The following is a 12,087-nucleotide window of genomic DNA, read 5'->3' on the forward strand; positions in this document are numbered from 1 at the left end:
AAGACAAAAACCAAGACCAAACTAGTTTACTAGATGGTGTTACTTCATGCTAGGGTTTTCCTGGTTCATTTTACCTTAACTGTAAGGTTAAAATAAATAAACAAATAAAATAGCTTAAGATAAATAAATAAAGAAAGAAAATCAGAGTAAGATCTATTGCTTCAAACTCAAATATATCCAATTTGTGTTACTCTCCAGTAAAGCCAATGTTTAGTTTTCAGTCATGTACAGGGTTTAACTAACACCAAGGATGAACATAGGACGTATCTTAAAAACCCCAGTAATTGTGGCAGTGTTAAACACAACAATATTTAACAAAACATACTAAACTGAGTGTAATTATCATCTCACATACAGATACAACTTGGTTACCATCTCTACTAAAATATTATTGTAGGCCGGAAAATTGTACTGAATAGGATTGACAAGTCTCAACCATTTAAACTTTGAGTGATTACTAGAAGAAATGGAAAAGGATCAGGCTCCACTGTTAGGGTGATCCAGCTGAAGTTCTCCACAACACAGTTGTCTATTTGGTTGTGAGCAGTTTCGTTACTCGCTGTTGGAAGACAACCACTGGTAATAAATGTGGTTCCATAAAAAGAGACAAAGGCAAATCTACACATTTAGTTATAAATTTCATTACAAATACAGAAACTGCGATGGAAGACAAGATGAAAGGATACAGCTGGACTTCATGTATTTCACACCATGCAATTAATGAATACCATTATGAAGCATAACCTGCTTCTTTTATACCTCAGTTCTTGTACCTGAATTAGTAAGTAATAGAAGTTGAAGAATACCTGTTGTCCTTCCCATTCTGTATTGCAGAATAGCGATCTGAAGAACGTTCACAAACGTAAGTGTTCCTCCTTGTCATCCCACTACCAGAAAATACATTATTCTAGAAGAAAATTAAGACTAAAATTAAACTAAGTAGATTCTTCTACTGTATCTTATGTTGTACAGAAATGTAAGAATTGAAAGCAAATAAAAATATTTTCATCCATTTATGTATATTCTTAATGTCTTCAAATGTACCAGGCTAATCTGTTGACACAAATCATTTTTATCATCTATCTTTTCCAACAGCTTATTCACCATCTCACTACTGTACCATTGAGAGTACGCTAAAACAAAACATAGAGAAATTTAAATTTGCTGACACTTGCTTTACTATTATTATGCAATTCCCATATACTGTCTTACTGAGTTATTTGTCTCTGGGATCAAAGGAACAAACTGGAATCCTAGAGAACACATCTATCTAGCTGGTTGAAAGGCTGCCCTATGTAGATTAAGTTGCTAACTAGATAGAGCTCCAGCCTTACAGTTAGTTGCCTCCTGTCAAAAGAGGTTTTAAGAGAACAAAAATGAAGTATTACTAATCTGTGTCTGTCAACCCAGAAATTATAATGCAGATAATATGAGAGATGTGTCTTGTAGCAACAATAAAAATAAAACCAAATAAACAGAATAAAAAAATACTGATGGAACTTTTCCTTCTGTTACTGATTTCAGTTTGCACATACTTCATATAATACCTACAAACATTCTCCTCCTCCCCTGCCATGCGCAGATTAGATGCTGAAGACTTATTTTCAGTAAAGGATGCACAATTCTGGTTTTATTACAGTACACATTGAATTTGGGGTGAGAGAGGTTTGCGAAGTACTAACCTAACATACTGATACATGCTGGCAAGAGATTGCAAATACTCTAAATTTGGGAACTGTAGGGCATCATGAACTCTGCAAGATTTACTGTGTGTTTAGGTCTCCCTCATCTACAGGTTTTCAGCATTAATATCACACCCCAGAGACTACTGAATAAACTGTTTCAAGGCCAACGTGTAAGTAAGAGTAAGAGCTGCACTTAACTGGTTTTGAAATTAAACTCTTGCAAGTTAGCCTAGTATGACTGAAGGTGATGAACATGTTCGTAAGAAATCCTGCCTTCCCTAACATCACCCTTAAAGTTACACAGGAGTATTTTAAAATTATCCATATTAAATTCACTTTGTTCACTATAAATATTTGAGTTTTTAAAAGCAAATTTAGATTTTTTTGTAAGCTGGTCAACCTTAACTGCTGTTGCAATATCAGACACCACTATTCCTTAATCTTGCCCATCACGAAGCCTCTTAATAAGTCCCCAAAATATAAATACTGTAGTTGCCATTAGCAAGTAAATCAGTTTCTTATTTTTAATAGCAAAGACATTCAATTTAATTAGTTCTCACAAAGCAGAGAAATGCTTTTGATATATCAGCTTGTACCATACATGACTGTAATCCGCTCTGGGGCAATACAGTTTTAGGAAGGCTCAGATATGAAATCTAATCTTAGAAATCACAAAGTTCCTGCATATAATCCACACAGCCATAATTTTGAGGACTTTTTGTGGGGGGCAAACAATTTATTTAAAATTAGAAAGGAATGTCTAAAAGCACCTGCAGACACAGCCTGCAGAACATCAGAAGTTAAATGAACTTCAGCATTAATTTTGTTTAAAGAGAATTCCCACAGAAATGCATATAATTTGCTCAGAGTATCCAAGATGGGAGCCAGCATGTAGAATCTCAAAGGACAATGAGAATTCTTGCTGCCTGTGCTAGAAGATGGCCAGAATTCTTGTATTTAATACAGTGTGCCTCCTAAATAGCATAAAGTGTACTTGAATCTTAAATTACAATTCCTTCTTTTTTTGTCCACATGATCTCTTGCTCCTAAGTAGCTGATTAAACATTACACAATATTTTTTCACTGTATATCCTAAACACTGATACTACTGCCCATGAACATCCACAAAGTAGATGCTTTTGCATCAGGAGAAACAGATTCTCCTATTTGGAACAAAGATGTCTAAGGCAGTAACACAATACTGGTTTACAAAACCATGAACGATGTTGTAATAGAAGAACTAGAAAATAAATAATTTCTTAATATCAGAAACAGGTTGTTATTCATAACATCAACAAGCACATACACACACCAGGGGAGAAGTGGGTTGTTCTCCACCCTACCCTATTTCTGAAGTCCAAAGTGAGGTGGTTTCAGAAAGCTAAACAAATTCATTTCCTGAGGGATATTAGGCAGGATTATTCAGATGAAATCTCCGATTCAGGAAGTCCCTTGGCTTCCTTGTAGATACACAAGCATTAGAAACCAGCAAAAGAGCACTCCATATTGGCACTGTTCTTATGTTCTTTCCCTAAATATCCACTATTTGTCTTGACAGATCTTCAGTTTGCCCAAGTGCAGACATTCAAGTGCTTAGTGTTACGTTAGCGTTAGAAAAAGTAAAGTTGTGGGGGAAGGGAAAAGTTTATTTTAAAAGACATCCACTGAAGCCTATTTCTGTCTGCCAGCAAAAGTTACCAGAAATAGACTTAGTGGCTTATTCAGTAACCATTATGTCTATAGTAACCTTATGCTGCAGATTTTGTTGAAATAGGGAAAAATAAATATAACAAGCCAAAAGCACAGACACTCACACTGGGAACTGTAGTTGATTTCTTTCTTTCTGGACCCACAAGTGGACTTGCAGCCATTTCGCCTTTGGATCCCACTGTAGTGCTGCTAAGTTTGCGTGAGACATCCTTGTCCCAGTCCTCTTTCTGTTCGCTTTCCACACTATTTGCCTGAGCCCTTTTCGTGTATGACACAGCAGGAGGAATTGAGGGACCAACTGCCAAATAAAAACAGAATTAATAAATACCTCAAAATAATCATTGCATTTTTCCTGGCCAAAATAGTCTAAATATAATTCCCTGAGTCCAAAAAAGCATTTGAACAACTATGACTGCAAACTCAGCACATGTATCAACCTACTAAATTGAGCTTTGACACATTAAGTTCTTTTTACCCACCCTCTCTTCATTACAAATTTGCAGTTCAGAGTTAGTTCCCATTTCATATCAGTATATAAAACCTAGGAGACTATTTTAATTCTAATTTTAAACACCATGGAAGGTCCTTTTCCCCTGAAAACCCTAGAACTACTTTGTTTAAAAGCATGTTTATGCTTGCAAAATTACAATTCTTTTCCCCTCACCATTCTTTAAAATGCTCTGAGGCAAATTCTCCATCTGTAGAATTTTACATTCCCTTGAAATACAATCACATTAGCTGATGATCCTCACAATTTTCTTTTTTTCCCCAAAAAAGTAACCACAACAAGCTAATGCAGAGGGAGAATGGTAAAAATAGAAATAATAATGTAAATTAGGCAGAGAAAAGGGAAATTTTTAACATTTTAGAAATATTTCCTGTAATTTAATAGTTCTCTCAGGGAGAGAGAGAGGGAAAAATCACCTTTTAAGTTAATGTTTTAAATGTGCACTCCTCTTTGATGTAACCACTTTCACCAGAAAATGTTTCTTTAATACTTGGTAAAATTGTTGTCTCTTGTAAACAATTTGAACCCAACCCTAAATGTGCTGATAAACATAATGGTTTACTGCTTTTGACTCTACCCAGACCAATATTTTGCCATTACTTCTTAAACACAAAACATCCTCAAGCTCTTATTTAGGGAATAAACCAAGTAACAAGCCTAAAAACATTAAATCTCTAAGTTACATTGACCCAGAATTACGACAGAAGCATTCGTACAAATAAAAGCATCACAGTGGAGCACAATGAGATACACAACAAATGCACAGAGTGGTGGACCTGCCAGGTTCACAAAACACTGCACATTCAGACTGGAGTTGTGTATGTTACTTTACTTGTTGGAATGTCATCCCCACCATGATCACTGAACCGCCGTTGCTTCTGGTTAGTCGATATACTCCGTTGGACCTTCAGGTGAGCAGGAGACTGCACCGAACTGTTGTTGAGGTCACTGCTAGGACGAGACCTTTGACCCAAGTTGCTGCTTGTCAAGGACTCACCTCCTTCAAACTAGAAGGAAAAGAGTTTTTCAAAGCATAAACAAGATTCAACATTACTGGTACTTTTAGAGCATTTTGAAGCGAAGAGGTAAAATTGTATCCAGAGTTTAATTTTCTTCAAGATGAATTTTATCACTTCATGTGTGTTTAACAGTTGAACCTGCTTTAGCAGGGGGGTTAGACTGCGTGATTTCCAGAGGTCCCTTCTGACCCCAACCATTCTGTGACTCTCTGTAATGTGCTTTAAAAACACATGGCTAAAGCTGAAAAGTTAATGAATGCTGAAAATAAAATTAGAAGACTCGACAGTTACAAAACTGTGCTATTTTAAAACCTAAGCCAAAGAGTGGCTCCCTCAACTCTTTTTTTTTTTTTAAGCTTAAAAAGCATTTATAGCTTCAGAACAACTTCAAAATGCATCAGAGTGAGTCAGAAGGACTAAAAAAGAAAGTACTACTGATTCAAGGATTCCTTAGAGCCCTTCGACACATCTTTATAAGGCATATAATTCAGCCACCGGTTTGTTGATATCTAAGAAGCCTAAGTTGTAAGAGCAAGCACTGGAAAAGACAAATATCGTCTTCCAAACAGTTTGAGTCAAAATCATTTCAGACAGATTCCCTCCACGCTCTGCCATCACAAGGGAATTCTGGTTCAGAGATGTTGTGGGAAAAAGCACTCAGCGATGCACATATCAGATCTACACTATCTTAGAAATGAAGGAAGGCTAATGAAGCAGCAGGAAAAAAATTCCTTCAAAAAGAAAGCCTTGGTCTTGATTTGATTCCTTGAAAATCCCTATGGTCCTACAGGATCCCTCTGGTTCCAAAACAGTCAAAAGATTTCCTATCACAAATCACAAATGTTAATGGTTATGATGCAGGTATTTATTAAACTATAAAATACACTATAAAATAGTACAAGTGAGAAAGGCTGAGCACATTTCTGAGAAATAAAGGATGTTACATCTTAGCAGTTTGAGGAATAATTGCTCTAGTGAAATTAGCTGTTTCAGATTTTAACTGTAAAGGCACATGACAGGAAGAAGACTCGGCACTTAGAAGTCATTTCACTTCAGATTAACAGCTAGCTTTTTAAAAAAGCAATTCAACAGATTTACAAGCAAATGTGAAGATATTCAGTCTATTTCTTCATATGGGAACTACCAATATATCCAAGAAGATATGGAAAGGGAAGGACATTAGTTAGTTATCAATCACAATTTGTTTTACAAGAAGATGTGACAAAATAGTTCAGAAAAACATTAACAACCAGAATATTCAACCCAGCCAGATATAAAGGAGAAGAGAGAAGATGTAAATTAGGTAGCACTTACTTCAGGTGGTTTTCTACCTAAAAGTAGGTAAGTAGCCATGACTTCATCGTACTTTTGGTTTACTAAAGATTCATGGATTTCTTCTCTTGAAAAGCCCATTGTGACCATTATGTCTAAAAGTAAGAAGAGCTAGATGGATTACCAGAATAAGTGCTTGGGTTTACTGACAACTAAAGAACAATGGAAGTAGAAAAAACCCTCATAATTTAACAGGAAACTGGGATTCAACTCAACCAGCATCATCTTTGCTGTGCAAAATCTAAAAGGCTACAACTCCCCTCTTTCATTGTTATGTTCTTCTTGAAAACTCTCAATTATGTTATTCAACATAGTTCAATGTCATTCAACATTAAACGTTATTCAACGACAACACTGGCAAATAGAAACTATGAACAGCTACAAGGACAACACACTATCTTTCTCTGACCATGCCAGATAAAAACTGTTGCTCTCAAAACAAAAACTGTTTCCTTCTGCCTGCTGAATTCTGTAATCTTATTTGTCTCTTACTATGCTTGCAGATTTATGTCAGCTCAATGAAGTCACAACAGTAGTTATAAGGAGGGCATTGTAATGAAATTTCTCATTTAAATAAAAACATTTTACTTGTAAGATGAGATTGCATCTCAAATTTGATAAGAGTTTAGTTGGATTTACAAGATAAAATTGCCTATGTACATCAGATGCAACATCCTTGTAAAAGTCTTACCTATTCTCTTAGTGTCATTAAAATCTGGTTCAGGCTCAGTATATGGCTTTAGTTCTTCTTCTTCATGGCCAACATTCATCCACCGATCCTTCATAATTTGCTAAGGAAAGAAATGAGCTTTAGGTCAATATGCCATTTACCATGCCTAAGGAAATCCGGGCTAGCTGGTCTGGGGAAAAACAACTCTTAAAATTCATAATAAACTGAATGCTGCTCTTTTGCTCACACCTTTCCCCTCCCATCTTACAGTTTCTTCTTTTATCTCTCACATCCTTTTGTCTCCATTTGTTCACCTCCTCTATTATTTACCCTTTACAATACCTGCCCACCCAAAATACCAGAAAAACTGCCAAGAGAAAAGAACTTGCAGTTCAACACGCAAAAATCTTCCATTTGCATCCTTCACTTCCACCACCTCTTAATCTCACCTTGCTGAGTGCCTGACACTCATGCCCTAATCTTGATTAAAATCCCTAGATGTTACTACACTATCAACTGTACCACAGTAAGTAACTCCTTCAAATAATAACAAAGGATGTGTTTAGAAACCAGGGAATATTTCAGGAGCATGCCAATGCTTCCTACAGTCATTTGTTTCAAGCTCATGATGCCAACTGGTCACTTTTTCCTATGGATCTTCTCCCTGCACTTGACCTAAATATGTTCACAGTTTGGCTGAAGGGAGAAATGCTTCTTAACTCTCTCTATGCCGTGCAGATATTTCCTTCTGCATTCTTTGGAAAATTTCCTTCTGCTGTAGCCTGGATCTTTTTATAAGCCTGCCAGACTGATCAGCTGGAATCCAAACCACCACCACAATCTCTCCTTACGGATATATTAATCTTTAAAACAGCTAAAAACGTTTTCCCTCCTACAGCACCAGGCACACACGCCTCTTTAGGGACAGATGCTAATATTGCTCACTAGATTGACAAGAGAGTGAAACAAGTGCCAGCAAGTCAAGTTTCCCACAGGCTCCAAATATGCTTTGCAAACGCCGAATTAAGTTATTTCTCACAAAGAGCAAAAGACTCAAGTTTCCATTGATATAACCAGATTCTTTGTATGTAATGCTGCTGCCAAATTAAAGACCCAAATAGCTGTATCCTTACAAGAACAATACAGAACTCTGTATTTGGGCCAGTTAACGTTTGACTGACAGTAAGACTGCAGATTTGTTCAAAGTTCTGCCACAGAATTGATTTTTTGGCTTTTGAGGGAGGCATAAAGGGGAAGGGATTGTGCACATGTATTTCTATATTGTATCTCTGGCACACAGAGCACAAGCCTCTTTTGCAACAGCCTTTGGTTATGTATTTGTAGCCTTGCAGTAACATGATAAGCTTCCCAAAGAGTACTATGTGCTATCTGCAATTACCATTTTTTAAAGACACTGTAAATCTAAATTTTAAGCATGAAGATGTGTTTGGATGATAAGAATCACACTGCTCAAATCCTATCTCCCTTTCTCAATCCTTCTTGAATTAATAGGCAAACCCAACAATTCCCACTTACAGTTTTTCATGTCTCTTCAGTAGGTGGATCAGTTCAATGTAATCTGCTCTAGGTTTTCCATCTGTTAAATATGTAAACTTCTGCTAGCTTCTGTCTTTTAAATACATGATCTCATAGGCACACTGGGTTACTGTACAACTCTTAAAACAGGCTCTTACACTCAAACATTTTGAAGTGACATAAATGATCCAGTTTCAGGATCAGTATTAAATCTGTGTAAGTTTTGCTGGGCTTTCAGTCGGCTGATTCAAGAGCAGCAGTCTTGGTCAGGGTAAAGATCTGACCCAAACTGTACTTCTTACAGACCAGCCCAAACCGAATTTCAACCAACTAGGTATTAGTGATGAGGTTTCCCTCAATCTTCAGGAAAACAACCTAAACATAATCTGGCCTGGCTCAAGACATGTCTGTCTCAAAATGATTTGCTTTATTACTCTTTGTAAGCATAAATCTGCTCTCTGGGAATTTCACATAGTGTTGCTTTGAACGAATTGAAGACTGGAGGGAGGAGGAATTTGTTGAAATCCTGATACTTAAGAGAGATCCCACATTTTCTGACAATGTGTTTTTCCCCATCTCTTCCTGTGAAGATTTTACAACAACATTCTCTTGCTTCTCAAATGTTTTCTCTTTGCTGCAACCATGAAAAAGTCTAGATGAACCATTTTAATAAACATTTGCCTGGTCCTTTACCAGAGCAAAAGTGCTAAAGCCTAACCCATATGGTGCTGATCCTGTGTCAGCCTCAGCTTTGATGCTCATGTCACTGACAAACATCCTATTGAATGGTGAGGGAAAAACAGGCATGGGAACTGAGCGGGTGGATGGCTGGGGCTGAACAAATAATTAAAAGACAAAGCACAGAACTAAACCCCTCCCCACCTTAGATGAGATTGTCTTTCCACTTTTAGAATCTACTAATAAATATGCACTTTCATTCTAAATATGTATTTTTAGAAGTAGAAGAAATAGTAATTTCTTTCCAAAGTACGAACCACGGCTTTCTAAATCAACATAGATGTGGTTTCAGGAACATTCATATTTTAAGAGCATTTGTGATGTTTCTCTCCCTCAGATTAGCAAACTGATCATCAGTATTTTGGTACTGGCTTGAGACCCCCTGTCACATATAACATTTTCTTACTCTCTTTGGTATAATCAGACAACTACGCTGTTCGAGCAAGGCTGCTATCCAACACATCTCTCTAGGGACGGGAAGGAATTTTAGGAGAACTGGATAACACTACAGTTATCTAGAATGAAAGTGAAATTAGATCTGAAGAGAAACTGCTGAAAATACAGAGGAAAGTTCAATAAAAGGAAAATGTTTTTCCTAAACTTAAAACACGACACAGAAAAGCACAATCCTTTCACCACCTTCGAGTGACTACGCTCTTACCATTATGTCCTCTAGACAGTAGTAAACACAACATAATTAATGAGTATCAGTAAAGTAGAAGCCACCGTTCACTATTCTCTTCAGCACAGGTTTTATTAAAATTAAAACTATAACAAGTCACAAACCAGCATCACCTTGAGACAAGTTGCATGCAGACATAGCTCAGTAAATGCATGCTACCTTACACAGGTAGCATCCGTGCCAGGAAGTGCAAGTCATGCCACTACAAATAAAAAGCTGCTTAAATGGGGTTTGTTCTTTGGAACACCATCCACTGCTGCACAAATAGGCAGAGAAAGATGAAACAAAATCACTGTTGATTAACTCACGTAAATACTACTTTAAACCCATTCTATTTATCTTCTGCTCTACTTTCATCTCTGGTAAGTAGATGGTATTTTCAAGAGTCTCTCTTTGTTAAACAATTCACAAAATAGAACAGAAGAGCATTTAGAGTGAACGCTACACAAAATATTTGCTAAACATCAGCTCCAGAATCATCCAGTAAGTACATGCCAGTACAGCAATCTTGAATGAAATAGCACCTTAAAACCACAACCTTTTAGCCATGTTACAAAGCCTAATTTACCAAAAAGAACAACAAAATCATAACTCGGTAGAAATCCTCATAACAGCTTTTAGCTGCGGGACACAGTATTATTATACGTGTTAATTTTCCAGCTACTCAGAAACAAAAGTACCAGAAGGGGGAAAGGAAGGGCTGCAGAGAAATTACTAGCAATTACTCTCATCATTCATGGCATTCTTAAGTGTTTATCTGTATTATGGTACCAAAACAAACAGAAACACCCATGTAGTTTTCAATCACACTTATTCTTTTATCTATCCTTTTTAAGAAATCATGCTGGATATGGTAAGTTAAGTCAAAATGGCTGATGGTACTGCCTGCTGCTGGTTTTGGTTTTCTGAAACCCCCCCAAGAACAAGATATTTACACTCTTATCCTGCTTGCCCCCCATTTTGAACTACTTCCATTATCTGACCGAAACAAGTGGGAGCGGTTTGCATTTTGAAATACTCTTCAATTACAGTCTATAGTCAGTTGCAATTAAGGTTAGACTTTCATCCATTAACATTTTATATTTTCAAGCTGTTTCTGGGACATTTCCTCTCTCGCTCTTTTTTTTTTTAAACACAACTTTTGGGTCCTTAAAACGCAAAGAAAGTACCTATTGTGAAAAATAGTCTTAAGTAATTAGTGTATTTTATTCTTTCTTAATCTGAGCCCTCCTTTTTTCCCCAAGATGAGATTACTTACTTCCAAGCTGCCTCGTTTTATTGGATTCAGTACTAGTAGCTTCTTAAGTAGATTTTCACAGTCTGTGGACATATAGAATGGAATGCGGTACTTCCCCCTCAGCACTCGCTCCCTCAGTTCCTTTAAAACAGAGTTTGAAAAGGTGAGCCTTCTAATGGCATTGAAGATTTAAGGAGAGGGAAAGCCAAGCTTCCATACTGTAACTGTACCTTTAGATTCTGACCATCGAATGGCAACGATCCGCTTACTAGTGTGTACAAAATCACCCCAAGGCTCCACACATCCACTTCAGGACCATCATATTTCTTTCCTTGGAAAAGTTCAGGAGCAGCGTAAGGCGGGCTTCCACAAAACGTGTCCAGTTTATTACCGACTGTAAATTCATTACTAAAACCAAAGTCTGCAATTTTAATGTTCATGTCTGCATCGAGTAGAAGGTTTTCTGCCTAAGAGAAAAATAAGAGAGAAAAAGGACAATTCGTGTATCAGAATAAGATCAATATATTACAGAGTAGCATTTATCAATAAATGCAAACATTTGTTTTTAAATGGTTCACCATCTTTTTCTTTCTTGCAGAATAAAAGAAAACAAATCTCCCTTGAATACATTACAAAGATTGGAAATCCACTATGTTTACTCAAAGAAATATTACTGTTAAAGCAGCTAAACAGACTGGAAAGTCAGCTAGTGAATCAGCTGTGAAGATTTTCTTCTCTGGAAGAAACAACTCAGTTTGGATGTAGACTGAAGTATTTAGACATCTTGGGACAGCAGTTTCAGCTTTTGACAGGTTCATGCCAACTTCTGACGCTAAGGAGTGTAAATCTAATCCCAGATATCATTTACCATTTCGGTGGGGTAAATGCTAGAAGGGATTTAATGCTTTAAAAGAAGATCTATTCTGTTTACACGATGACATATTTCAAGCTATGTACTGTAACTCAGTAT

General features: G+C 36.7%; 1 protein-coding gene across 9 annotated transcripts in view; it reads right to left on the reverse strand.

Moving 5' to 3' along the window:
• MARK1 (microtubule affinity regulating kinase 1) overlaps positions 1 to 12,087 on the reverse strand; it is a 59,421-nt gene that overhangs the window by 9,689 nt on the left and 37,645 nt on the right. For 5 of the 9 annotated variants that reach the window (XM_030499605.1, XM_030499601.1, XM_030499604.1 and 2 more), the window contains 7 exons: positions 11,348 to 11,584; positions 11,139 to 11,258; positions 6,946 to 7,045; positions 6,237 to 6,349; positions 4,736 to 4,910; positions 3,500 to 3,693; positions 807 to 907 (listed from right to left, as the gene is read on the reverse strand). In XM_030499605.1, the coding sequence (XP_030355465.1) occupies positions 807 to 907; positions 3,500 to 3,693; positions 4,736 to 4,910; positions 6,237 to 6,349; positions 6,946 to 7,045; positions 11,139 to 11,258; positions 11,348 to 11,584 (1,040 nt within the window). The remainder of the gene's footprint in view (positions 1 to 806; positions 908 to 3,499; positions 3,694 to 4,735; positions 4,911 to 6,236; positions 6,350 to 6,945; positions 7,046 to 11,138; positions 11,259 to 11,347; positions 11,585 to 12,087) is intronic. The other 4 variants (XM_030499608.1, XM_030499607.1, XM_030499602.1 and 1 more) reach the window with 1 other exon arrangement.

This window comes from Strigops habroptila, chromosome 10 (assembly GCF_004027225.2).
Source record: "Strigops habroptila isolate Jane chromosome 10, bStrHab1.2.pri, whole genome shotgun sequence".
Taxonomy (NCBI): Eukaryota; Metazoa; Chordata; class Aves; order Psittaciformes; family Psittacidae; genus Strigops; species Strigops habroptila.